General features: G+C 46.0%; 2 protein-coding genes across 4 annotated transcripts; both read left to right on the forward strand.

Annotated features, from left to right (window-relative positions):
- The first annotated feature begins 5,135 nt into the window (after positions 1 to 5,135).
- On the forward strand, positions 5,136 to 12,131 carry LOC109780316 (calcium-dependent protein kinase 3). Its single transcript, XM_020338908.4, has 7 exons — positions 5,136 to 6,731; positions 8,005 to 8,148; positions 8,238 to 8,390; positions 9,505 to 9,620; positions 9,735 to 9,902; positions 11,385 to 11,615; positions 11,703 to 12,131. The coding sequence occupies exons 1-7, from the start codon at positions 6,062 to 6,064 to the stop codon at positions 11,850 to 11,852; spliced, it is 1,632 nt and encodes a 543-aa protein (XP_020194497.1). The 5' UTR covers positions 5,136 to 6,061; the 3' UTR covers positions 11,853 to 12,131.
- Positions 12,132 to 17,605: 5,474 nt separating this feature from the next.
- Positions 17,606 to 21,674, forward strand: LOC109780314 (jasmonate-induced oxygenase 2). Of its 3 annotated transcripts, none has more exons than XM_020338907.4 (4): positions 17,606 to 17,823; positions 18,274 to 18,833; positions 20,304 to 20,640; positions 21,202 to 21,674. In XM_020338907.4, the coding sequence occupies exons 2-4, from the start codon at positions 18,304 to 18,306 to the stop codon at positions 21,469 to 21,471; spliced, it is 1,137 nt and encodes a 378-aa protein (XP_020194496.1). In that variant the 5' UTR covers positions 17,606 to 17,823; positions 18,274 to 18,303; the 3' UTR covers positions 21,472 to 21,674. The 3 variants fall into 3 exon arrangements, with proteins under 3 accessions (XP_020194496.1, XP_020194495.1, XP_020194494.1); XM_020338906.4 differs by having other exon boundaries at positions 17,607 to 17,827; positions 18,277 to 18,833; XM_020338905.4 differs by having other exon boundaries at positions 17,608 to 17,827.
- The last annotated feature ends 6,249 nt before the right edge of the window (positions 21,675 to 27,923 follow it).

A 27,923-nucleotide genomic window follows, 5' to 3' on the forward strand; every position in this document is an offset into this window, starting at 1 on the left:
GTAGGAATTAAGCTTGGGGATGCTTGATACGTCTCCAACGTATCTATAATTTTTGATTGTTCCATGCTATTATATTATCTGTTTTGGATGTTCAATGGGCTTTATTATACACTTTTATATTATTTTTGGGACTAACCTATTAACCGAAGGCCCAGCTAAAATTGTTGTTTTTTTGCCTATTTCAGTGTTTCGAAGGAAAGGAATATCAAACGGAATGAAACCTTCGGGAACGTGATTTTCATAACAAACATGATCCAGAGGACTTGGAGTGGACGTCAAGCAATCAACGAGGAGGCCACGAGGCAGGGAGGCGCGCCTGCCCCCTGGGCGTGCCCCCACCCTCGTGGGCCCCTCATAGCTCTCCTGACCGACCTCTTTCGCCTATATATACTCATATACCCTGGAAACATCAGAACAGGAGCCGAAACCCTATTTCCACCGCCGCAACTCTCTGTACCCGTGAGATCCCATCTTGGGGCCTTTTCCGGCGCTCCGCCGGAGGGGGCATTGATCACGGAGGGCTTCTACATCAACACCATAGCCTCTCTGATGATGTGTGAGTAGTTTACCTCAAACCTTCGGGTCCATAGTTATTAGCTAGATGGCTTCTTCTCTCTCTTTGGATCTCAATACAAAGTTCTCCTCGATTCTCTTGGAGATCTATTCGATGTAATCTTCTTTTGCGGTGTGTTTGTCGAGATCCGATGAATTGTGGGTTTATGATCAAGATTATCTATGAACAATATTTGAATCTCCTCTGAATTCTTTTATGTATGATTTGTTATCTTTGCAAGTCTCTTCGAATTATCAGTTTGGTTTGGCCTACTAGATTGATCTTTCTTGCAATGGGAGAAGTGCTTAGCTTTGGGTTCAATCTTGCGGTGCTCGATCCCAGTGACAGAAGGGGAAATGGCACGTATTGTATTGTTGCCATCGAGGATAAAAAGATGGGGTTTATATCATATTGCATGAGTTTATCCCTCTACATCATGTCATCTTGCCTAATGTGTTACTCTGTTCTTATGAACTTAATACTCTAGATGCATGCTGGATAGCGGTCGATGTGTGGAGTAATAGTAGTAGATGCAGGCAGGAGTCGGTCTACTTGTCACGGATGTGATGCTTATATACATGATCATACCTAGATATTCTCATAACTATGCTCAATTCTATCAATTGCTCAACAGTAATTCGTTCACCCACCGTAATACTTATGGTCTTGAGAGAAGCCAGTAGTTAAACCTATGGCCCCCGAGTCTATTCTCTATCATATTAATCTCCCGTTATTTCTATTACCGTTTATTTTGCTTTCTTTACTTTCTAGTCTTTATCATAAAAATACCAAAAATATTATCTTATCATCTCTACCAGATCTCACTTTTGCAAGTGGCCGTGAAGGGATTGACAACCCCTTTATCGCGTTGGTTGCAAGGTTCTTATTTGTTTGTGTAGGTACGAGGGACTTAAGCGTGGTCTCCTACTGGATTGATACCTTGGTTCTCAAAACTGAGGAAAATACTTACGCTACTTTACTGCATCACCCTTTCCTCTTCAATGGAAAACCAACGCAGCGCTCAAGAGGTAGCAGGGAACGTAGTAATTTCAAAAAAATTCCTACGCACACGCAAGATCATGGTGATGCATAGCAACGAGAGGGGAGAGTGTTGTCAACGTACCCTCGTAGACCGTAAGCGGAAGCGTTATGACAACGCGGTTGATGTAGTCGTACGTCTTCACGATCGATCGATCCTAGTACCGAAAGTACGGCACCTCCGCGATCTGCACACGTTCAGCTCGGTGACGTCCCACGAACTCACGATCCAGCAGAGTGTTGAGGGAGAGCTTCGTCAGCACGACGGCGTGATGACGGTGATGATGAAGTTACCGGCGCAGGGCTTCGCCTTAGCACTACGACGATATGACCGAGGTGGATTAAGGTGGAGGGGGGCACTGCACACGGCTGGAAACAATCAACTTGTGTGTCCTAGGGTGCCCCCCTGGAGCAAGGGGGAGGCTGGCCGGCCCTTGGGGCGCACCAGGAGAGGAGGAGTCCTCCTACCTACTCCTACTAGGAGGGGGAAAGGAAGGAGGAGAGGGAGAAGGAAAGGGGGGCGCCACCCCCCTTCCCTAGTCCAATTCGGACCAGAGGGGTAGGGGGCACGCAGCCTGCCCTGGCCGGCCCCCTCTCTCTCCACTAAGTCCCATGTGGCCCATTAGTTCTCTCGGGGGGTTCCGGTAACCCTCCGGCACTCCGATTTTATCCGAAATCACCCGGAACACTTCCGGTGTCTGAATATAGCCGTCCAATATATCAATCTTTATCTCTCGACCATTTTGAGACTCCTCGTCATGTCCGTGATCATATCCGGGACTCCGAACTATCTTTGGTACATCAAAACACATGAACTCATAATACCGATCATCACTGAACGTTAAGCGTGCGGACCCTACGGGTTCGAGAACTATGTAGACATGGCCGAGACACGTCTCTGGTCAATAGCCAATAGCGGAACCTGGATGCTCATATTGATTCCTACATATTCTACAAAGATCTTTATAGGTCAAACCGCATAACAACATACGTTGTTCCCTTTGTCATCGGTATGTTACTTGCCCGAGATTCGATCGTCGGTATCTCAATACCTAGTTCAATCTCGTTACCGGCAAGTCTCTTTACTCGTTCCGTATTACATCATCCCGCAACTAACTCATTAGTCACATTGCTTGCAAGGCTTATAGTGATGTGCATTACCGAGAGGGCCCAGAGATACCTCTCCGACAATCGGAGTGACAAATCCTAATCTCGATCTATGCCAACTCAACAAGTACCATCGGAGACACATGTAGAGCACCTTTATAATCACCCAGTTACGTTGTGACGTTTGGTAGCACACAAAGTGTTCCTCCGGTATTCGGGAGTTGCATAGTCTCATAGTCATAGGAACATGTATAAGTCATGAAGAAAGCAATAGCAACATACTAAACGATCAAGTGCTAAGCTAACGGAATGGGTCAAGTCAATCACATCATTCTCTAACGATGTGATCCCATTAATCAAATGACAACTCATGTCTATGGCAAGGAAACTTAACCATCTTTGATTCAACGAGCTAGTCAAGTAGAGGCATACTAGTGACACTCTGTTTGTCTATGTATTCACACATGTACTAAGTTTCCGGTTAATACAATTCTAGCATGAATAATAAACATTTATCATGATATAAGGAAATATAAATAACAACTTTATTATTGCCTCTAGGGCATATTTCCTTCAGGCACGGGCGCGTGGTACAGAGGCGATGGCATGTGCTTGCCTCCGGCCATATCCCGTCGTGTGGGGGTCAGACCATGGCACCGCAGGGGAGGTAGTAGGAGGACGCAACCATTGTCTTGGACGTCTCCACGACGTCTTCTCACAGTGACGGCACGGCCAATCAACAGGGAGGGGAGTAGACGATGCACGACCTGGCAGCACAACCGGAGCGGGGCAGGGTAGGACGTCAGAGCGCAGAATGGACGAGGCGTGAGAGTGGAGAACGGCTGGGCTGAGCGGCTTGCAGCAGCAACGTGGCTACACGGCAGCACGGTGGAGGTGTGGGAGTGGAGGACGCCAGGGTGGAGCGGCCTACAGCGACGGCGCGGCGGAGGTGCGGTGGTGGAGGACGCCGAGGCGGGACGGCCTGCAGCGGCGGCCCAATGGAGGCGCAACTACGGGCGGCGGCGACATGTGGCTTGACGGTTGTCGAAGTTTCAGCCCGCCAAAAATTACAGGAAGGACTATCTTTCCCGTATACTTGTGGGATGGTGGAGGTTTTTTTACGAAATCCCATTTTTTTGGGGGGGGGGGGGATTACATGATCCGTTGGAAAGACGTCCTTGCTTCAACTTCCCATAAGCGATAATTATTTGAGGTTTACGGAAACTATTGGAGATGCTCTTGAGAAGGACTTTGTGAAGTGGTGGCAACAAGCTGGCCCTCTTTTGTTGCAACGAGAAAAGCAACCTCCTTGAGTCGTTATTGCCTGTGACCTAGAGATCTATCAAACGGTGGAGCGCAGACATCTTGGACAATGAATACCCTGGCTCAGAAGCCTTCTCGACATGATCAAAGTTGAGGGTTCATTGTGGACAAGGGGCCTAAGCGCAGGGCCTAGCGGCGCTACTAAGAGAGGTGCCTATCACTTAGGAGTGCAGTGTTGTATTGGGGCGTTGCTCTATTGTTGGCTTGTACGTTACAGTTCTTCTATCACATTTTATTGTGACAACCACCGGGCCGATGCTAGGGTGTTTGTGGTTGTGTAAAAAGCTTGAGTTGGTGTTTTGCACTTCTTATCTCCTCCCCTATCCCTAGACAACTAGGACAAACTTTCCCCTTCAGGCTTCATCAGTGAGCTTGTGGATTCACCTTCTCTCTGCCTGCTGCTACAGCGGTCGGTGATGGGAATCTTGGTGCGTCCGCTTCGGTTAGTAGTTTAGGTTAGGGTTTTTATTCCTCACAGATGCGGCGCTTGGGCGGATGACGACGCTTCTTCTTCGACATTGTATTCTGAGCTTCGACCCCCCTTGAGTTCGTCCGTTTGGACGTAGTCGATGGAGTTGCCGTCTCCTTGGGGCGGTAAGGTAAGAGTTTCTCGTCCTGTGGCGAGATTTGGTGTCAGATGTTTCAGATTTATGCAAGGGTTCGACGGCGATGACTGCGGCTCAAGGGCATTGCTCCTTAGGAGCACGTGCACGAAGACTTCCCGACTGTCGTCGACAAGGTCAAGCCGCCTTCGCTAGAGGAGCGGCGACAACGACACGTCAACGACTCGTTTTGGCTACAGTAGTGGTGGTTCGATGGTCTTGGAATCTCCATGAAATTTTTATTACGTTTAAGATACTTTGTACTTCAAGTAAACTTTTATAAAAGATCTATTTTTTTCGCGAAGAAAATGAAAGAGGAGAGGAAAAGTTACCTTCAAATCACACGTACCTAACTTAATAATTTGTTCGCGAGGAAAAGAACAGTTTATTCCGTAATGACGGAGTTACATTTCTGAGGCAAGAGATCCTCAATACATGGTGGTCCTCAATGCAGCCACACAGTTGTGGTACACTCGAACTCGTAGCCTAACTTAATGATAAGCTGATTTTTCTTTTCCTTTTTTTGCGGGAAAATGATAAGCTGATTTTGATGTCAAAAAATTAATGGTAAGCTGATTTCACGAACCAATAGCATAGCCAATGCTTAATGACACGATGATTTCACGAGTTAATATCTAGGTCTACATATCAAAAATATTTCCGTGCACTGGTCTTCATCCTCCATAAATCCCACACGCAGTCGCTTTCTCATGTCTCGTTCAATCCAACAATCTCTTGAAAAGCCCACTGCACTGTGGTACCTTAGCTTTCTTGTTTCAGTTCCTGCCATACATGCTTGGAAAGCCATGGTCCTACTACTACCCAACTTCGAAAGCTTTACACACACAAATGTGTAGTTCCAATTACAGGTAAGATCCCAAAGCTTTCCAAGAATTCGCAATACATAATAGTATATCTTTTCTTTTGTTAAAATACATATTTTGATTTTCTGATATGCCACTCCATTGCGTGTGTGCAACGGCAAATCTTGAGGAAGAAAAGAGAAACAAAAGGAGTGACGCCACGCCATCCCCCTCTTTTCTCTCGCCGTGCGCGGGCGCAGTCAAACCCCCCACCCCCAACCCCCACCGCCGAACCGCAAGCCGCACCCGGAAACGGACCCAGAAGCGCCAAGGTCCCACCGGTCACGCACACGCGCGCCCGAACGGCCCCCGCCGCTCTGCCCTCGTCGGCGTGCGCGCGAAGCTGCCTGCCGACCCCATCCATCGCTACGCGTCCCCCGCCATACCGTTGCACACCCAGACTCAGTTACTGCTCCTCTACTCCCTCCCTGTCCGCCTGCCTCCCTCCGCGTGTAGGCTCTCTCCGCTGGCAGGGCAGAGTAGAGTAGAGCGAGCGCCCTTCAATTCTCTCCAACCCAGCCGGGCAATGCCGTACAAACCCTAGCCCCCCGCCCCGCTGATCCCCGCGCGCGGCCATGGGCAACTGCTGCCGCTCGCCGGCCGCCGCCGCGCGGGAGGACGTCAAGTCCTCGCACTTCCCCGCCTCCGCCGCCGCCAGGAAGAATAAGCCGCACCAGCCCCGGAGCGGCGCCGCGGGGACCGGCGGGGGAGGCGGGCAGAAGCGGCTGGCCGTGCTGGGCGAGGAGGGGTGCGACTTCATCGGCGGGATCGACGACAAGTACCTGCTGGACCGGGAGCTGGGGCGCGGCGAGTTCGGGGTGACGTACCTCTGCGTCGACCGGGACACCAAGGAGCAGCTCGCCTGCAAGTCCATCTCCAAGCGCAAGCTGCGCACCCCCGTGGACGTGGAGGACGTGCGGCGGGAGGTGGCCATCATGCGCCACCTGCCCCGGAGCCACAGCATCGTGGCCCTGCGGGAGGCGTGCGAGGACGAGGGCGCCGTGCACCTCGTCATGGAGCTCTGCGAGGGCGGCGAGCTCTTCGACCGCATCGTCGCCAGGGGCCACTACACGGAGCGCGCCGCCGCCAACGTCACCCGCACCATCGTCGAGGTCGTGCAGCTCTGCCACCGCCACGGCGTCATCCACCGGGACCTCAAGCCCGAGAACTTCCTCTTCGCCAACAAGAAGGAGAACTCGCCGCTCAAGGCCATCGATTTCGGCCTCTCCATTTTCTTCAAGCCCGGTGAGCCAACCCCCCTGGACTGGAATCTTAGATCCGTTTCCCAATTTGGGAGAATCTGCATTTCTCAAGGGAAAAAAACATGGGCGGGATTTATGGGTTTAATGGGCTTTCTTAGTCGTAGGTGGAGTGCTGGCAATGGACATCCCGGTAGCTGAAGGCCGTTGCTTGGTTGGTGTCTCTTTCATTCAGAACTTAGAATTATCGGAAGGAATTTGGGTAGGCTAGCGAATGCGACTGTAGCTAGTATTTTGAAGGCAGGATTCTGGAGTATCCAACCAAGTGGATAATGTATATGCATCACCTTTACTCCGCTTTTTGGATTGATATGGCATTAGTTCAATGTCAACCCTCTATGCTGTTGATTTAGCCTCGATTATTTGGTTTGCTGAACATCGTGTTGTGGGTTCTGTGTTTGGTGCTTCAGGTCCATGATCTAGGATGTCTCTAGTATCAGCCTACTACTACTAGGAATCGGAAGAAGCAAGTGGTGGAACATCAGTTGTTGCTAAATTTAGCCATTTTGCACTGAATACATTCAGTTCTTCAGTGTGAGATGAGCTTAGTGGGCTGTACTTTAGGATAAATTATATAACTCTGAAATTATTACAGTTTAGGAAGGGATGCTGGATGTATCTACCATACTGACAGGGTCTGGATCTGAGAGCATGGCTTAATGGAGGAGAGGGGATTTTAGGACAAGGGGATGGATGGTGTGTCTTCCGTTTTACTTAATTTGAAGATACAATCCCGTCCTTTATGTAGAGAATGCGTGGAAACCAAATCCTATGAGATAATGTAAGGAACCAACCCATACCAAATCTTATAGATAAGAAAAGTAATCGTAATCTAGGAAGTACTATCCACGTGAGCACTTCGTCCTGACAGTGACACTTAAACACCAGTAGTGATCATAGCTTATCAAGTATGCTTACTGGTTGGGACTTAGGGTGTAGATATGTAAGATAAAACCATAAAATAACAAGGAAACACCAGTGCGAACGGTAGGAAAATGGTCTCCTTCGCGATGCGCTCCCACATTGTCTCATCATACGTTGTGCTGCCGTGTGCTACGGGTGTTGATGTGCTTTGCTGACGTCAAATGGACCACTGGGCGGTTTGCGCGCTCTGTCTGTCGTGCCATAGTCCGCTCCAAAAATACAACCTTGTAGCGTCGCTAGCAATGTTGTTGATTTACAGCGATTGCACAGTGTGCCTTTTCGTACAGAAAGTGATCTATTTTCATCTGAATCTTTCTTTATGTGTTACTTTTCAGGTGAAAAGTTTTCAGAAATTGTTGGAAGCCCTTATTACATGGCTCCCGAAGTATTGAAGAGAAACTATGGACCGGAAATAGACATATGGAGTGCCGGGGTTATCTTATATATTTTACTATGTGGAGTTCCTCCATTTTGGGCCGGTACTACCTTAACTCAAACCTTCTCTGTCATTGGCTTTATGCCTTTATCTTTACTCTTCTTCATGAAAGCTTACATGAAAATATTGCAGAGACCGAACAAGGGGTAGCACAAGCTATTCTTCGTGGAAATATCGATTTTAAGCGGGAACCCTGGCCTAATGTATCGGAAAATGCTAAAGATTTGGTTCGACGTATGTTGGAACCAGATCCAAAGCTCAGGTTAACTGCAAAGCAGGTTCTTGGTATGTACATGGCACACTGTTATGCTTCTTTCTTACTTCCATGCAGAAACTATTCAGTTCAGTGGTCAGTAATTGCCACTGTAAAACTCCACATTTTTCATTTCTGTTCCTTCCAGAAATATAGCATCATGTCAGAATCTACCCATGGAAATTTATGTCAGTGCCACTAGTCTCGTCTGGAATTATAGCCGTGCCATTACTTTCTATTTAATTATGAAAATTCCACAGTTCCGTTAGTTCTTTTTATGGTTTTGCCACTGCCGTTGCATTTTAGCATTTACCATCCATTTTAGCCGTTAATGCAATGTGGAATGACCAAAACAGCATGGCCCATGTGCATTAATTAGCTTCCTGATTTGATGATCATGGTGGCTCTGAAGTAACTGTGAAGTTTCAAGTTTTTCCATGTGATACATCTATAACTCTGGAGTAATTGAATTTCAAGTTGTCATGTACTACATGAGTAAATCTGATATAAAGTACTCCCTCCGCCCCGAATTACTTGTCTTAGATTTGTCTACACTTTAGTGTTAGCTACATCCGTATCTAGACAAATCTAAGAAAAGTAATTTGGGACGGAGGTAATATTTGACTTTGAAGTTACTCCTACTTCATAAATACAGACTTGGTAACCAACCCTGAAGTCTGTGTGTTGATTTTATCTGCCTATCTGAAGCACGACTTTTTTTTTGTGCCAGATAGTTTTCTGCATTGCAGAATCTATAAGCATAAACTTGAACAGAAGAGCACCTGAAATTCTCCATCTTAAAACTTGGGATTAATCAGTTCTGTTGTTTCAGAATTCAGAGTTTTGAGATCAGACACTTCTTCACCTAAGCGCACATGTTAAACAAAACATAGACCAATTTCAGTCATCCGGATGCGCTTGGGCATTTTATTATTTGTACTACAGCCTGAAAGAATATTAGGATCAGAATTGTGGTCTGCTTTGTAACTTGAAGTTACGTCAGCTCATATTCTTTTCGAGTGTGGAAATGCTTCTTAAGCATCTTGTCTTTTTTGTCAGTATTTCTGAATTCTTGTTCATCTGTTTTCCCCTGGTTTGTTATACGTCCGTGTAAGTAATTTCATGACATCAACTTTTATTTCACAGAGCACCATTGGCTTCAAAATGCTAAGAAAGCTCCAAATGTTCCTCTTGGCGATATTGTCAAGTCAAGGCTTAAGCAATTTTCGAGAATGAATAGATTCAAAAGAAGAGCTCTAAGAGTATGCACCTAGCTCATTTAACCTTTCCATCCTGGTCTGCTCAACTATTTTGCAAGTCATTGCCATGGCAATTTACTTGTCGTGTGACATATATGGCGTATAACTTTTTACCAGGTCATCGCTGATCATTTGTCAGCTGAGGAAGTTGAGGATATAAAGGAGATGTTTAAGGCAATGGATACTGACAATGATGGCATTGTCTCTTGTGAAGAATTGAAGAGTGGGATAGCAAAATTTGGCTCTCACCTTGCGGAATCAGAAGTGCAGATGCTTATTGAAGCTGTAAGTATTGCAAAGAATTTAAACTTTATTCTCTATTCTTTATTTAAAAAACATGAGACAAGACATGTGTCTATTTTCCTAGAAGATCAATTGGTGTCTAACAAACCACATATTTGGGGAGCATTGCTATCTAAAGGAGTAAATTCATGAAAGCAAACTACGCTTTTATGGAGTTTTCATGAGAATTTGTTAAAACTTTACATCCGTGATAGGTATGTCAATAAGTGCGGTCATCTGGCCCACTGGACATTCAATTATGTGCCAAAATTGTCTCATATATGGTGAAGGGTTCATCTGCCACGAAATTTGTGTCAAACCAAACTTTTAAGTGTACGAAATAAACAGCCATATGTTTTTGTGATAGTTTTGGTTAAACTATGTGTAGCTCCAAAAGATTTGATATACAGCAAAGAATCACGTAGAAAAGGCAATATCATCTTAAGCCTCAGGTGTCCTTGCCCTCTAGGTCTTTCATTTTCATTTGCCAGATCATCACGGAATTTCAGTGGAATGTTAAATGATCCCACAGCTAACAAATGTTCTAATCACTACGATGACTGTTTCATTTTTGCATCCATTGGTAGGCCATTTATGTATTGGTCCCTCTTATATTCCATAGTAGGGTAAATAAATGTGGTCGAATTATTTCAATTAGATCAGCAGTTTCATAAACAAGTTAAAATTAAAATAGGAGGGCTCAAACTTGTGACCTCAACAGCTGTTTCTTAGTGCTTTTCCATGATGGTACACAACCTTTCTCATCAAATGTGCTGTTTGGGCTGTCCATTTTCCTTCTGCCAGTTGGTTTTTAGATGCTATTCCATTGTTCAACATGTCAAACTTTATATCTGGTGGTGATTTGCTGCAAATATTTGACTTAGCCCCTTAGCTGCTCATGTATTTTACATTCAGTGTACAGCTTGATGTGTTTGACATTTCTCGCCAGACTAGAAATGAAAATTCCCATTGGATATTTATTCTAGCTCGCCACTTGGCCTAGGTTCATGTGACTCATTCCCTTCTAGCTAACAAAAGCTAGAGAAGCTAGTATTGAGTACTCATTCCATTTAGCAACCATAATGGTCTTGGTTTGCATCATTTGCATCAGACATAGAGTAACTGTTTTAGTTTGTATCATCTGCATACTTACATGTAGCGGCCTTGTCCAGTTATTGACAGTGTGTCGACTCACTTTATCATCGTGCTTGAAATAACTTATTGCCTCTCTGTTTGATGTTTGCCTGGTAATTTTACCTTGCATCATTATGTTATCTTGGGTGGATTGAGATTGTCAATTTATTTGTCCATGGTATCATGTGAGGGGTTATGTTTGTTTGAGTTGATGGTTGCAATTAGGAGCAGTATAACTATTTGGCACAGGGAGGGCAGTAGACAAAACTGGGATAAATTCCCGGATTTACTCGCATTAGTTCGTATGGTATACTCAGCACGTTTTATTGACCACCTATGGTTGGCAAACAGGTGGATACAAACGGTAAAGGAGTACTAGATTATGCCGAATTTCTAGCTGTCTCTCTTCATCTGCAAAGGATGGCAAATGACGAGCACCTTCGGCGGGCCTTCTTATTCTTCGACAAGGATGGCAATGGTTACATCGAGCCGGACGAGCTTCGAGAGGCTCTGAAGGATGACGGAGCAGCTGATAGCATGGAAGTTGTGAATGACATACTGCAAGAAGTTGACACCGATAAGGTGATGATTCTCTTGTACTACCTCGTAAAGCCAGCATCGTTTCTGATTGACTAAAAGATCATCTGCTTTTCCTGGCATCAACTGTAGGATGGCAAAATTAGCTACGACGAATTCGTGGCGATGATGAAGACGGGCACAGACTGGAGAAAGGCATCACGGCACTACTCGAGAGGCAGATTCAACAGCCTTAGCATGAAGCTTGTGAAGGACGGTTCCGTCAAATTGGGCGTGGAGTAAAAGCCATGGTGTTTATTTGTGCATGTAGTTAGGCATTTGGGCCCCACTAAGCAGCAGCTCCTTTAGTTTTTGTCATGGTCGTTTTGCGTGGAAATTTAGATAGGTGGAACCCCCTCTGATTGGCTCACATGTGTAATTAGTTCTCCTGGATCAGTGGCAGTCGCACGCACGCGCTGACGGATGTACCAAGAGCAGTGCGCCTGCTTTTCTGAACCACTGATGTTAAGTGTTGTACAATGTTTTGCCGTACACAAATACAGTTTCTAGATTTGGCGTAAATGTGTCTGAAATAAGATGTTGTGCTGGCTCACTATCTCGGAGGTGCTCATAGGGATATGGTATGCGTGCGTGCGTTCATCGGGTTAAGTGTATGTGTGTGTATGTGAGCAATCGGTGATTGTACTGTGTTAAAAAGAAGGTGCTATCGTGTTCTTGAAAACAAAAGCAAGGTGGTACCGAAAGAGACGAGACAATGTGCAGCTAGTACACAAGGTACAAATAATGGCGGATGCCGTTCCATTTTCACCCAAGTTGTTCTGACCCGATCGATGCTTTCGTAACCCATAAGCATGGGACCGATGCCATGCCGCAGGAGTTAAAAACCACGTGCGAAGCAGGGTTTCGCAATGCTGCTGGATAATCAGAACCCAGAAGCTGAGCATCAGCAGCAGAGCATAATAGGTAGGGTGGGGGTACTTGCAGCAGGATAACGAGTGATGCAGTTGAATTCGGGGGACAAGATCGAGCCGGGAGGCTCACGGCTCTGTTATGTTAAGCGTTTTTAGTAAGCGCATGCATCCGGAGGTAAGATACAGCGACAGCAAACAAAATGCATATTTCCCAACGGAACCCGGCTCTGTCGCCCCTCTCTCGCCGCCGCCGCCGCAATAATAAACCAGTGCGGCGGCGGCGGCCCCGCTTTCCGCCACGGCATCATATAAAATCCATCGTCTTTTTGGTTTGGCGATCGCAACCCCCCGGATCGACAGCGCCGTGGGCGGCTACGTGGAGCGCCTGCGCGGCACACACACACTTGACACTTGGTCATCCAAAAAGCGGCTGGAGATAGATAGATAGATATCCGAGCCGAGCTACGTGGCCAGATCCACGGACCCTGGCTGCCCTAGAAATAGAGTAGTGTCGGAGTAGAGTCAGCCACGTAAAACGATCAGGTCGGGGTCACTGTCGCCCCGAGTTTGTTCCACCAGCTGAATTGTGCCTCAAGAGCGGCGATCTGCTGGCTGGATCGATGCGATTGCGATCCCGAGCGCGCGCGTGGCCGATAGCGAGGCGAAAGATACGGAGCACAGTAGCAGTAGAGAATTCGGGACGATGGCGCGTGCGGCGCGCCGCTAAATCGCCGGCGGGGGAAAGCGCCGCGTCGCGTCGGCAGCGCGTCTCCCTCTGTTCGCACCCGGACGGACGGCTGGGGGTGCGCCGCGCGAGTTTGCGGCGCTGTGGAGTGCGGCCGCGCTTATTACCTTACCGGTGCCTCCGGGCGCACATGCCGCGCCCACGTGCTGGATTTTGTGACGGGAGGGGAGATGGTCCGTTGCCTACCTGCTCCTGCTCGCTCGCTCGCGGCTGCGGGAGAGCGACGCCGTGAAAATGAAAGGGGCGCGGCTGCCATTGCGGCGGTGCGGCGGCGGGATGATGATGCCCCCTGCCGACAGTTGGAGAGGGCGGGTCTCGTCGCGTTGGCGGCATGTCAGGGCCGCCGGCATAATTAATCTCCCCAACCATGTCATGTAAATGGAACCTTTATTAACGGACAAGATAAAAACTGCGGCGTTGTGGAGGGGTCCGAGCCGACGGTCCTCCCAGGGTTATTTGCCACATCAAGACACAAGTGCATGACTGACACGGTGCGTTGGATCGCCAACCGAGAGCAAGCAGGTTGGTCGTGATTTGTCGGGTGGTGTGCCACAGCTCCACTAGATAGACACCCACGGCCTCGTCTGTCTGTTACGTTTCGTGTAGTACTCCCTCCTTTCCGGTTTATAAGCTTATCTTAAAATTTTAGTTTTTCCATTTTATAAGGTTCAATTTGGTTGTTCCTCATCATAAGTTCAGATTCTAAGATACATTAAATCATTACATGCAAGTATTAAGAGAAAATTGACCAATGCATGTACTTTATGCATGCATGCATTGTAATTAATGCATTGGTAAACATAATTTGTTGAGGAAAACAAGAGCATTAGTTGGGTGCTTTTGCAAACTACAAAAAGTATTCCAGCACTCATCATCTACCTTGGTTGGTGAGATTTTTGAATTGAGCCCTATAAACCGGAAAGGAGAGAGTAGTAACAGAAAAGAAGTAGGAGTAGTAATTCAACAGCCCGATCCGACGATAAAAAACGAAACATTGTTCGCGCGCACTTCACACAGAAATTGAAGCAAAAAGGAATGTCTCATGAAAATAATTAAACACGTTGTTTTCTCATTTATTTGTTATAGTAGAAAAATAGCATAAAAACATAACTAAGCGGTAGTAGAACGGTACAAGCATGCGCAGCACCACGACAAGATGAAAGTCGCGTCTACTGCCACGGATCTCCTCCCGCTGTCGGTTTTGGCTTTATCCCAATCTCTATGTCCCCATCACACCGGTAGATACCCACATGCCATACCACATTATGTTGCGGCCTTGGCGCCATGCATGCATCCGCCATCAAGTCGGCATTTGCAGAGCCCGTTTTTTCTAAAACTAGTTCACAAAAAAGCAAAGCCAGTCGGCGACACGTAGCGGCAACAATCATCCGATCAGATCGGTGTACGTAGTTGCCAATTGTCCCATGCGGCGACCAACGAGCAGCACGACACGACACGAGGGGGTGCATGCCACTTCCGGAAAGTCTGCAAGTTATTTCCCCATTAGTTCAAGAAAATTATATTGACAATCATATGGTGTCGAGATTGGACTGCCGACCGCGACATCCTTTGCTCCATGATGTCCAGATAACGAGAGGCTCAACAACCATGATCTTGGAGCTTCTACCACCAGACCAAATGAGTGCTAGGGCAAAAGTAAGGCGTGCGTTTTCCTTGTATAGTTGTACCGTACTTACTTAACAAAGACACTTAATTAGGTACTCAGCGAAAGCTGGTACGGTAGTACTACTGCATACGTATTTTTGTTTGTTACTCGTTTTCGGCGGCCCTCGCGCCAAATTAATTGATGCATCGTGCGGCTGTTTTTCCGAAAAAGAAAGCTCAAAACAAGAGGGCAAGAGTATGGGCAATCACGCGCCGAACTGTGTCCATTAATTCTGCTTATTTTTCTCTCTTTCTTTTATATCGGGGACCATCGATCATTGCTTTTCTGTCGTCAAGTGTGGCTGTCAGAGAGCTTAAAAAAATGCAATCAAAGAAAGCTCAAGATTAATTGATGCTTTCTACCGAGAGTGGATGTTGTCCTACCTCATGACCTTTTCACATTTTTTTCACAATTATGAGATCAACATGGAATACAAGGCGAGGCGTTGAATGAAGTTCTTCACATCGTCACATAGCATGTCTTGTCCGGTTTAGCATTGCAGTGTGTATGTGCTGCGTGTTTGGGGTGAAGGAGGGGCGCGGTGGGAGAGGGTGGTCCAGGAACCACGTTGGTGGAAATGTTTTTCAGGCGACTTGTTTGTTTGGCTACCAAGCACAACTTACTAATCTCCAGCAGGTCTTCCGGATCCGATCGATTTAGATTTCTGATGGATACCTATAGATTCGGCTGGCTTCCGTGGTCTTCAAATATTCTACAGGCTCTTATCAGAATTTATTTGCTCCGGGGCGGTGATTTACTTCATGGATTCCGGCCGCCGGCGTTTCCTGGTCTGCATCGATGACTTCTTGGCCGCTGCTTCCACAAGTTCTTGGGTTTCAAAAAGTTTGCTCCGTCCAGGTGGATGCCCAGATGCGGCATCGAGCTATGCTCACAGTGCGCCGTCATTGGACGCTGGAGGAAGAAGACTTCGACATCCTCAAGATTTTGAATGGTTCTTTGTATTTCTTGTAAGGTATGGTGTATTTCTGAGGACATGTGATACCTATTTTTGACAATCAGGAAATGTGATATTTAATATATGACCTTAGGCCTTTTCGCGGAAAAAACATAGTGTTGCTAACATAGTTGATAAACACTACCTTGCGAACACTCACTAGGAGTCAACATGCCTGTGAATGCCTTTTTTAGAAGGCTTCTCTACCCTCCTTGAGTAACCAATGGGATGAAGTGTGCTCTACTATTGTTGGTTTAAATCTTAAACCTAGGCCTGACCAATTGTCCATGTCCCTTGGCTCTAAAAAGACTTTTACTACTAATTTTTTTACGAATATTTTGAAAGAAATACTGTTGGCTGTGACTTTAAATGGATTTAGAGAGCTAAAATCCCTTTGAAAATACTGTTGGAGTATGTTGTTTTGACTAAGGATGTTATGAAAAAAGAGGAATTGGGCTGACAACCCAAAATGTTCTTGTTGTAACGAGAGGAAACTTCTCAATACTTGTTTTTCCTTTGTCCACTTGCTAGAGTTGGATGGCACACAATGGGCTTGGTATTTTGAACCGAGTCCTAATAACCTTTCGCAGTTCTTCTCTTGGTGTTACATGTTCATATGTGACGGTGAGAAGCTTTGTACGGTTGGATTGGTTGTGGTTTGTTGGGCAATTTGGAATTGTCGTAACCGAGTGACCTGTGAATTCAAGCACCCTAGAACGTCATTTGAAATTGTGTTTTCCTCCTATGTCAATCTTATATATTAGGCAGGTTTAGTGAAGAAGGAAGACCAAGGTGCCTTGGAGTGTGGCGCGATGATGCTTAGAGAGAACCCCAATAGCACAATGAGGATCTGCGCGGCTGTGCAAATGACTGGAGTGTGGCCTGCAATCAATGCATCCACTGCATTGCGTGATCAATGTGGAGTTACTGATTTGCACAACTAGAGTGGATGTTTCGATTGCGAGCACCCGAAGTGGGTTTCCTGGTGAGGCTTTGAACTCACTCTCCCTTTGCCCGGCTCCTGAACATCTCTTAGATCGGTGTCGTATTTTTGTTACGGGTGTGGCTAGATCTTAGTCGACTGAGACTTAGCGAAGTCTCAGTCAAGTGATAGAACATATAAAAAGAAAGAAAGAAAATTTTACACGGACTCCATGTAAGATCTAACGAATATGGCATCGACTGAGACTTCGTTAAATCTCAGTCGACTGAGATTTAGTAATCCTGTTTTGTTATTCAGTGAATGGAAATGGGTTATGTTCGGCCTTAAAAAAAGAAATAAATTTAATAGTACTATTTCGATTCTGATTTGACGACCAATCTCGATAAATTCAAGTTCAACGACATTATTTCATCTATTTTTGTTAATAATGGAGTGCTACGGATTACTCCCTGTGTAAACAAAACGATGATCCCGCACCTCTTTGACTTTGTCTTGTCAAACCTCAAAACGTGGCGGCACAAACTGTTTGGCTCGTTCGTGCGACTGCCGCCGTGAGTTGAACAACATTTAATCAAGTTTGATCCGAGCGAGCGGGAGCTAGCTTGCAGCGCGGTATCGCCAGCTGCGTTGTTCCTCTCCCGGCCGGCCGGTCGCCATCAAGCTAGGCGGCCCCCATCTCGCTCGACCGCGAACGAATCCCAATTCCCCCACAAAAACCACGTTTCTCCCTCCGCCGCTCCCTCCCGGTCTGGGGCCCGTGCTGTGGCCCAGCTGTGCGCGCTGCGGCCGGCCGGCCACCCAGATCAGATCGGCTCAGCCGTTCCTCTATGGAAAAGACAAATTAAACAACAAACCGCAAGAGCTTGCGGCTGATCCGGGCTTTAATCTCTCTCTCCCCCTCCTATATATACCCCTGCCGAGCGCCGGCTCAGCGAAGAGTTAAGCAGCCGCGGCGCGCATTCCACACCTCCACTTCCTCCAAGCTCGAGCACGACACTCGATCGCGGCTTAACTGTCTCCGGTCCAGCACGCCGTACGTACGTACCTTTCCTAGCTTCTTGATCCCTTGTGCTGTAGCTCGGGTCCTCCTGCTAGTCACCGTGTGTAATGGCTATGGCGCCATGGACCATCAAGCTAGTGGCTGCCCATGCCTTCCTCTCGCCATCGGTGCCATGCACGATCGAGGTCGACCGTCCACGAGACGTCGTCGGCCGTCCGTAGCATTCCCATGAGCAGTGCTCGTGCTTTGTCCCCGGCCGTTTAATTCTTCCATCCGTCTCCTCTCCTCCCCTCCCCTCGTGGTTCATCACTCGTTTAATTGGCTAGCTAGCTAGCTATGCTCCCGTCGTGTTCGTGTGCTTTGCGTGCATGTGCCGAGACGCGGCTCAGGCCGGCAGCCGGTGTGCGTGCGCACTGCGCATAGTCGTCGGGTTGCCTTTTTCTGTGCCCACTTTTACTCACCCTTTCACTGTTCCATCGGCAGCAGGTGGCACGCAGCGGCAGCGCGAGCGCGATGGCGGACTGCATGCAGGAGTGGCCGGAGCCGATCGTGCGCGTGCAGGCGGTCGCCGAGAGCGGCCTGGCCGCCATCCCGGGCTGCTACGTCAAGCCGCCGCGCGACCGCCCGGCGCAGCAGCACCTGGCCGCCGCCGCCAACGCCCTCCGCGAGCCCTCCGACGACAGCATTCCGGTCATCGACCTCGGCGAGCTCCTCGCGGCCGGCGACGGCCGCATCGACGGCCTGATCACCGAGGCCGTGGCGGCGGCGTGCCGGGACTGGGGGTTCTTCCAGGTGGTGAACCACGGGGTGGCGCCGGAGCTGATGCGCGCGGTGCGGGAGGCCTGGCGCGGCTTCTTCCGGCTGCCCATCTCGGCCAAGCAGCAGTACGCCAACCAGCCGCGGACGTACGAGGGGTACGGCAGCCGGGTGGGCGTCCAGAAGGGCGGGCCCCTCGACTGGGGGGACTACTACTTCCTCCACCTCGCGCCGGAGGCCGCCAAGAGCCCCGATAAGTACTGGCCGACCAACCCCGCCATCTGCAAGTATGTTCCCGAATCCCGATGATCCCCGCCTTTTGATTTTCCACACGATTCTTCCTGGCTAGTGGACTTGCACATGTGCTGATTCATCTGCATGCATGGTGCCCTCGCTCGGCGGCTGAGAAGTAATTACACGACGACCGTTGATCCTACTAGAAATTTGACAAACACCATTTGTGTACTCATTGCAACTCCTATAAACTTGACTAATTCAAAATTTGAGAACTTTGACCGTCAGTATCTTGTACTCCCTTTCTTTCATAAATATATGATGTTTTGGATATTTAAATATAAAATACATAGGACTGAAATAAGTGAACAAACACATTAATTAAAACATGTTTGTATGCATCCGATTTAGAGAAAAGTTAGAACATCGTATATTTAATTATAAACTACATATATAGGACTGAAGTAAGTGAACAAACACATTAAACCATGCGTACATTTGTACTCATGTACTTTTGTGAAACATGGTTTAGTTGGATTTTAACAATTATAGTCGAAAACAATATTGTCGTCGGAGTTGTGTTTTCAAGCTCAAAGCATAAATCCCATAGGGAACTAGAGCATTATTGGGACCATTTACATAGTAAGGGATAAAACTTTAACTTTTTTGTATGATTTACAACTCCCTTGAAATTAGTTATAAGCCTAACATGACGGGGGTGAGTCTCCTCGGAGAATTTAATTAACTCAAACGGGCGTGGGATACTATAATTCGTTCCTGGAGAGAATTGAACGACAATCAACATGAACATACAACACCTCCCCTACCACCGGCGGGCTAGGGAGAACAATATATAATCAACAAAATATAATATGTATATGTGTTGGAACGACATACCACCAAACATGTCCAAATATTTTTAACCCAATCTCCATAGAACTTTATGATCAGAGTTTGGCCAGCTTTTATCTAAGAACAGTACATTGATTGCAGCGAGAAATATATCAGAGTAATTTTCGAAAAAAAACCGTATATCGGAGTATTAGACAGGACACCATATATATGGCTATTACATCTACATATGTACTGCAATCATCAGTACATAAAAAGTGGTAATAGCCATTGTTGCTTAAAAAATAGGGTGTACAAGTGCAATTACAAAAGGAGATTCATTTCGTACACCTTTGTCAGCATATATGAAATCCAACACGTGCATGGGACGGAAAGTAGGCGAAAGGTTCTTTCATGCAAAAGCGTCAGGCCGGCAAGAGTGTGATGACTACTATTCCAAGCTTGCCAGCTAAGCATAGCAACAGATGGATGTACCCGGTTGACCTAAAAACAACAATTCTAAAAACAACAGATGGATGTACACGTGCAGAATCACTGTTTTGGTTGTACTTCAAAGACAGTAGCACAAGTTAACAGAAGGCCACTTTCGTCGTCTACGTCTAGCTTGAGAAAACCCGTACACGTACACGTACTCTCACTGATGTGATATGTATGCATGTGTGTGGTTGCAGGGAGGTGTCGGAGGAGTACGGGCGGGAGGTGACGAGGCTGTGCGAGGTGCTGATGAAGGTGCTGTCGGCGAGCCTGGGGCTGGAGGAGGCGAGGTTCCAGGAGGCGTTCGGCGGGGCCGAGTGCGGCGCGTGCCTGCGCGCCAACTACTACCCGCGGTGCCCGCAGCCGGACCTCACGCTCGGCCTCTCGGCGCACTCCGACCCGGGCGTCCTCACCGTGCTCCTCGCCGACGAGCACGTCCGCGGCCTGCAGGTCCGCCGCGCCGACGGCGAGTGGGTCACCGTGCAGCCCGTCCGCGACGACGCCTTCATCGTCAACGTCGGCGACCAGATCCAGGTATATATACTCATCGTACGTATAATTAGTCTGCATGTGCATGCATGCAAGCGTCTATCCATGCATGTGCCGTTCGGCTTCGAGAAACAAAACCGATCGGAAAGATCTCTTGGCCACACGGTCGGCAGTTAAATAATCTGTTCCCGGAGTTGACTCAGACTTGCGCGCAGCCCGGCATGAGAGCTCGCGCGCGCACATGCATGGACGGTGGCCGGCCGGCCATAAAATACGCCGATTATTGTGATCACCCCGTTACGGCATTGCGTACGTACTTTTGTCTTCTGAAGCAACTACGTAACTCCCTCGGACATACACTCATGCATGTTCTGGCCGGCGGATCACACCACGATCCATGTACGTAGTACCGAACAACAAGCGCGCACATGCATGCATGCATGCACGGCACGGACAATTAATTCATCGGCATATAGCTAGACATTCCATGTGCGTGAGCCATGAACCATGCATATTGTCAGCAACGTATACACACTGCTCCGTACTTATATGTGCGAATAGATCATGAGCTGATTTATTTGTTGGTGTAACTAATTGTGGATGCAGATATTGAGCAACTCTGTGTACAAGAGCGTGGAGCACCGGGTGATCGTGAACGCCAAGGAGGAGCGCATCTCCCTCGCGCTCTTCTACAACCCGAAAGGCGATGTCCCGATAGCTCCGGCGGCGGAGCTGGTGAGGCCGGACCGGCCGTCCCTCTACCCCCCGATGACCTTCGACGAGTACAGGGTGTACATAAGGAAGAACGGGCCCAGGGGCAAGGCGCAGCTGGAGGGTTTCAAGGGCCAAGCCGTCCCTGGAACTGGAAACAAATAATAGTCAATTAATTAACCGGGTCTTGCAGCGTGTATGATTAATCTGATGGCAAATAACTCATGCATGTATGAGCGCTAGCCCCTACATATGATATGTGTACGTGTGGCTAAACTGCATGCCGACTCGTGTAGTATGTCCTGTATGATATGTGTACCCCAATCGAAATTAATGGACGATATGCTAAGAATATATGCTGATTATATTGACATCTTGTTCCCATCTATCACCTTCTTTCTAAAAACCGACGTCGTTCTTGCGTACAACTGAGCACTGAACTAATCTCGAGAACCGCATCATGCATATCAATATATGCGCTTTCCATGCATGCATGCATGGTACGAAATGTACCGAGCTTCACATCTGGAATATCACTTGAGATATCACCGAATATAAGCATGTACTGCCTGCATGGGCGCTAGCTTCAAGTTGGAAGCGGACGTGACGACGTCGGGATTCCGTCACGCCAGCCATGGGGACATGCACATCACATATCTGTTCAAGAAAATGGATGAAACAGCTGCACTTGGAACTTGGAACATTGGCCGGCCACTTACTCCAAACCAACTGCTCTGAGGTGCATGTTCAATCTAACTTTCCACTGTACATAACGACTAGCCACACATGGACTACAGTGAAAAATTAGTGACCTGTCACTTCTCGGTCGGTTCTCCATGGATGAGTTGACGACCCATGACCCAGCTCATCGACGGCCATGCTCATCGACGGTGAGAATGCCCAGCAGCTGACAGCAAAGCTCAGCTATATGTGTAGGTGTCGGGACAAGGACGAGACGTTTGCCACCCGGGGATTCGGACCAAAGTCGCACACGTGCGCAATGGGAAAAAGGAAAGACCACTGAGCAGACAGACATGCAAATTAGTACACTCTACAGTGGAAGAAAGCAGGGCTAAAGTTGGGCAGCAAATCGGGCCACAACACGTACAGAGGAAAAATGACCCAAAAGCACGACCACTTTGCCTGGATCCTGCCTACGATGATGCCTACTATAGCTTTTTTTTTAGCCCCGCCGGCCGGCCGATCGACCGATAAGTCGCCCATCGACACGTGTTGTAATTGTGACTCGACCATCACTCACGGCTCGCTTCAGATATGCATGCTGCTGCATGGCCGCATGCATATATATCCGGCCCAGTGCTACGTACTGTGCCGTGCCTTTCACTGTTGGAAAGAGCATCCAAACATTCTTTTAGCTTATCTGTATCCATTCTTTTTCTCGTTGGGGGGTTTAGCTTATCTGTTCAGTGGCTACTAGCAAGTGTGTTGAGCTAGTGAGTTCATCAAGAATTTTTATGCAAGGTGGCCTGAGATCACGCAAAAAAAGAAGAAGAAAAACCATGTGAAAAGGTTGCAGGAGTTGTTGCTACCGCACAAAAAAAATGAAGTGTTTGTTACTAAAAAAATGAAGTGTTTTTTTGTAAAATGTAATGGCCCCATATGAAGTTTATAAAATTTTAGTTCAAAATAGTTTAAATCTTATCACGAGTAAATACGCTTTGCCAGGTTCCAATTCACTCCGACTATGGAGGCAATGCTCAGTGGTGAAAGTAACTTGGTTACCTCATCCTACAAAAATAACGAATTTGTTCGGAAATTAGTTGATAGGGATCCATCCTAAACTTAAGGCTCAAATCCGAGTGAGAGTATAAGCTATATGTAACTATAGAAATGGTTGTGTTTTTAACATCGTGAGAGCTTCCGTTTTATTTTTTAGGCTATCTACAAAACTACCAATTGAATCCGCTTGTGATCTTATCTTTAACATGCGGCGGTGTGGGAGCTCGCGGCTTTTAGATGCAGCCAATAGGAATCAGTTGCCCTGGATATGTCCAACCTTTGCGCGGTGGTCCGGATTATTGAAGCGTGAGAGTATTTTATAATATTTCTTTCAGTTTGCTAGGCTAACCTTATATGTACTCCCTCCGTTTTTATTACTCTGCATATTAGATTTGACTAAAGTGAAACTTCATAAAGTTTAACCAAGTTTATAGAAAAATATATGAATAGTTAAAATAACAAATCTGTATGATGTGAAAGTATATTCAATAATGAATCTGATGGTATTGATTTGTTATTGTATATGTTAATACTTTTGTCTATAAACTTTGTCAAAATTTACAAAGTTTGATTTTCGCCAAAGCTAATAAGCTGAGCAAATAAAAACTGAGGAAGTATTTTTTAAGCCTTTTGTTTCACACTATTTGGATGTTGACGCATTGCAATAATAAAGGCCATGTGCATCGGCCGCTGAAGAGGCTGGGTTCTTTCTTTCTTCTTTTTCCAAAATAATAATAATAGAGTCCACAAAGAAATACATCCAGGGTTTTGGGACTACTCCACTCCATCGAAACAAGCTACACTCCGTCAAATCCCCTTTAGAGCAGTTTCATCTATGAGTTGCAGCCACACCGTAGAGTAGTTTATTCGGTTTGTCTTCCAGCTCGACAACTATAAGAAAGAAAAATCGGTGGGAAACGTCTATTGGGGGTTGCGTGACGTGGGGAGAAAACGAAGGAGTATCCACTTACCAGTGGCGGAGATGGGTAATTTTTCCCAACTCCACGAAGACATTTTGAACTAGAGTTTTGGGAGCACATCTAGAAGAATTTCACGAAAAGATAGGAGTTGTACCCTAGATTCTAGTTATTTTAGCAGGACATCGTTGATCTATCTCATTCGGCTTGAGTTTTCTAGATCGAAGCTGAATTTTAAAAAGCGGAACGGTCCCAAATAGACCCCTAATACATAACAGGACCCTAGGAGCTTTCTCCAAACTTGTCATTTACTCTCTCTGTTCACAAATATAAGATGTTTTGAATATTTTGATATGGACTACATACGGACTAAAATATGTCTGTATACATCTAATTCAGAAAAAGTTAGAATACCTTATGTTTATGAACGGGAGGAGTAGCTTTTTGCTAGAGGAATACCCAGCACTCCCTCGAACATTTTTGAATGTACGGACATGCTTGCTTCGTGCCATGTAGTGGACCAACGTGTACCCCATTTTTTCTTCCAAAGAAGAGCATGTTACGAACATGGGATTTCCTATTGCAATTACCCGGCGAACTTGCAGAACATGGTCACCGGCTGCTATAATCCAGTACCTGAGGGTTGAATCTATTCTGAAGATACAATAAAGCAACCACCAGTAACGAAGATGGAATAAAGCAACACCATGGCATGCACCAAGACTACCAGAAAACTCTTTTGTCCAATCATTCAGGTTTGAATATAGTAGTTTTCTTTTGTGGTTTTTGTCCGAGTTCAGAATCATGATCGTTTGAGAGTACCCCAGATACGAATCTGGTACACCTGTAAATTCGACGAGTATCAATCAGTTGACTAATTTCGAAATCGTCATCGCAGACGCAAGCATGTGTGCTCGCCCAATTGCACGGTGCCACGACCATAGATATGCTGCATATAAGATTAACTAGTATATTCTTCTAAAAAAATAGGTTAATTATAAGGTACAAACACCAGGTGTCCTGGATAGCCAGATTGACTAATTTATCCATGGTCAACCATTTCGGAGATCCTTCAGGATGGTCTGACAATGCGGTTACTCTATGCTCAGACTTGTTAAAAGGTGGCGGCTAGCTGGATACTTTTTCAACTAACCGTCATGGTAGCATAGAGTAGTTTTTTTTTTGTGATTTATTAATTAAGGAAAAAGAAATACATTCGAAAGCCAGCAGGCTAATCAGAGCATATCATTGGGCTACTTAAACCAAGTTTCTAGAAGAAAAGGTACTGCAGTTGATTATTTTGAGTTGATTGGTTTGTCAAAGGTTCGATCGGGGGAGATACTATCCCATTTCTTTGAGGGAAACCGGTTCGAATTTGTCTTTGGAGGAAGGATCGAATTGTTGATTATTCATACCACTTCCAATTTATCAGGCGCAAATGCAGGAAACGGAGTTTGCATTACGGTCGCCGCGACAAGATCATTGCTGGGCCAACATTTGTAGTAATAGGCTGAACACAGTAACTGCATTCTCTCTATCCGGCCATAACATATATTATTGCCATTTACACAATTGGAGCACAAGTAAACATACACAACCCAGGATATGCTATTTGCCAGGAGACCTCATATACCGTCGAAAGTGCTCTTATGAGCTCGAGCTCAGATAAACCCTATGCAGCTGTAAAATCTGAGAAATATATTAAATAAATTCAGAAAAAATATGGCCACAAACATCGATGTGTGCTTCACATGCGTGCAAATTCTTGTGATGAAATGCCACTCATGGTGGTCTCGACAAAAAGGACAAAATTGGTTCTATAAAATGCTTCGTAAAACAATCTTTTTGGAGCATCGATTTTTTCCCAAACCTCTGCAAATGTCATTCCATCGCGAAAATTTGCATGCAAAAAACACATCAGCTTTCGACCAGGCCCTCTGCAACCCGACCCGACCCCTACCCCATGCAGTGGGCGAGAGTCCCATTCACCTCGCAGCAACCCCACACCCCACCTCCCGGCTTCCGGATGGGCCTTGTGCGGGCGGGGCACGTCTGTTTTTTTTCATCTTTTAATTTTGAAAAAAGTTCCCAAATTCGAATAATTATTCAAGATTTCAAAAAATGCTAACAAATAAAAATGAAATCCACATTTTCAAGAAATCATAATTTTGAAAATTGTTCTATAGTTCAGTAAATGTTCTGAATTTCAAAAAATGTTCACGCATTCAAAAAATGTTCCTTGATTTGGAAAAATGTTCATAAATTTGAAAAATCCCAGACTTAATAAAATTACAAATTGAAAAGGTGGCCTGGAATTTCAAAAAATATGCTAAAATTTAAATAGAATCATGAATGTGAGTTATTTTTCTGAATTTCAAATAATGTTCATGAATTTGAAAAAAATCGCATAGAAATGTGTAACAATTTGAAACAGTAAAACCACACCTAATCCATGTCGTCTCACACCCTCTCATTTCTGGCCGCTCATTTTCTGATTTGAGCATTTCTGGTCGTCAATTTGGTGTATATAGGGATCTTCTAGTCTCCTTTTAATTAATGGCCCAGCTGTCCTCATGGGCTGTTGCTCCAGAAGACGAAACCGAGGCCTCGGGTAAACTGGGCATGATTTCTCAGCCCGTGTATCTGCGTTCCTAAAAAAACTATTCGCTTGAGATCTAGTCGAGGCGCTCGGGGAAGATGAACCGATAGTGCAATCAATTTCCAAAAAAATGCAACCGATATGTTGGTGTTTGCTTTTCGCAAAAAAAAAACAAGTGAATAGGTGTGCCCTTTGTAGCCTTGCCCTTGAAAAAAGAAACATTTTGTCTAACGCCTCTACATTTCTACCTTGAAAAGAATGAGCGCACTTCATATTTTATTTACTTTCACGATATAAATTCCTATCATTCTATCGTCATAGCCGACGGGCGTGGCAACGTGCGCCTTCATTGATCTAGTATTAGGGCAAAACATGTTAGATTCTTTAAGGTAAACACTGACACAAACTCGCAAAGGATAAAAGGTGGAATTTCCTATAAAATTTATGTTAGGCGACATGTGATTTTTTTTAGAGAAGAAATAAGTGTAGTTCCTGATTGCTTTCAGAATATCCCGTAATTTTATTCAAACTCGACGAAACTACAGGTACAATGCTTCAGGCCATAGATCTAAAAAACTACAAATGCAATTACCGAGAACCATTTTCTTTGTGGTATCTATTTTTTCAACAGAAAACACTGTCAAGGCTTTAGTGAAAAGATTGCATTCGGACCAGAATAGCGACACCATTATTAATACACCAGCACAAATTTGACGACCTTCATAGATTTCAGAAACCCTGTGTGTCACCCTTTATAAAGGATGGAAAGCCATGAGCGTTGAACGTACTTGGATCGAAGATAATCCCGTAAAAGTAGGGGATGTCGAACCACATGATCCTCAACAAAACACTAAATTATGACTCAAAAATTACAATGGATTGCACCAACAAAAGAGATATAGAACACTAATACAAATTTATCATATAATTTTTATTATTTCTTGTGTTCGGTGTACTGTCGTGATTATAGATGAATAGATCGAAAGTTTTCCCATGAAAAAAACTCATCATTCCCATAAAAAAAGGAAAAAAAAACTCATCATATAAATGTAAACGTATTTGATGGACATAAACTTAAAATCTCCAAGATTGGACACACCAAGCTCACAGAGACACAAACTCTCTGGCTTTGTGGCTCTTCGCGACATCAAATGAAAAAGTAGAGTTTCATTATTCTTGTTGACACCGCACCCTCTGCTAAGACATTGCCGATGAAATCGGAAGAAACCGCCCAAATAATTTTTTTTGTATACGCCCACGAAGATGGAGGGTTTTCCCCACCTCGCAGCACGGCGAGGGGAACTCGTGAAAATTCTTGGCAGCTGCGGCAGGGCTATATCTCGCTTATAGCGAGATGTATG

The sequence above is a fragment of the Aegilops tauschii genome, chromosome 3 (genome assembly GCF_002575655.3).
Source record: "Aegilops tauschii subsp. strangulata cultivar AL8/78 chromosome 3, Aet v6.0, whole genome shotgun sequence".
In the NCBI taxonomy this organism is placed as follows: Eukaryota; Viridiplantae; Streptophyta; class Magnoliopsida; order Poales; family Poaceae; genus Aegilops; species Aegilops tauschii.

Coding starts and splice junctions, on each gene's coding strand:
- LOC109780314 (XM_020338907.4), top strand. CDS start 18,304: ATGGCGGACTGCATGCAGGAGTGGCCGGAGCCGATCGTGCGCGTGCAG. Junction 18,834..20,303: donor ACCAACCCCGCCATCTGCAA/GTATGTTCCCGA, acceptor GTGTGGTTGCAG/GGAGGTGTCGGAGGAGTACG. Junction 20,641..21,201: donor ACGTCGGCGACCAGATCCAG/GTATATATACTC, acceptor TTGTGGATGCAG/ATATTGAGCAACTCTGTGTA.
- LOC109780316 (XM_020338908.4), top strand. CDS start 6,062: ATGGGCAACTGCTGCCGCTCGCCGGCCGCCGCCGCGCGGGAGGACGTC. Junction 8,391..9,504: donor AACTGCAAAGCAGGTTCTTG/GTATGTACATGG, acceptor TTTATTTCACAG/AGCACCATTGGCTTCAAAAT. Junction 11,616..11,702: donor AAGAAGTTGACACCGATAAG/GTGATGATTCTC, acceptor CATCAACTGTAG/GATGGCAAAATTAGCTACGA.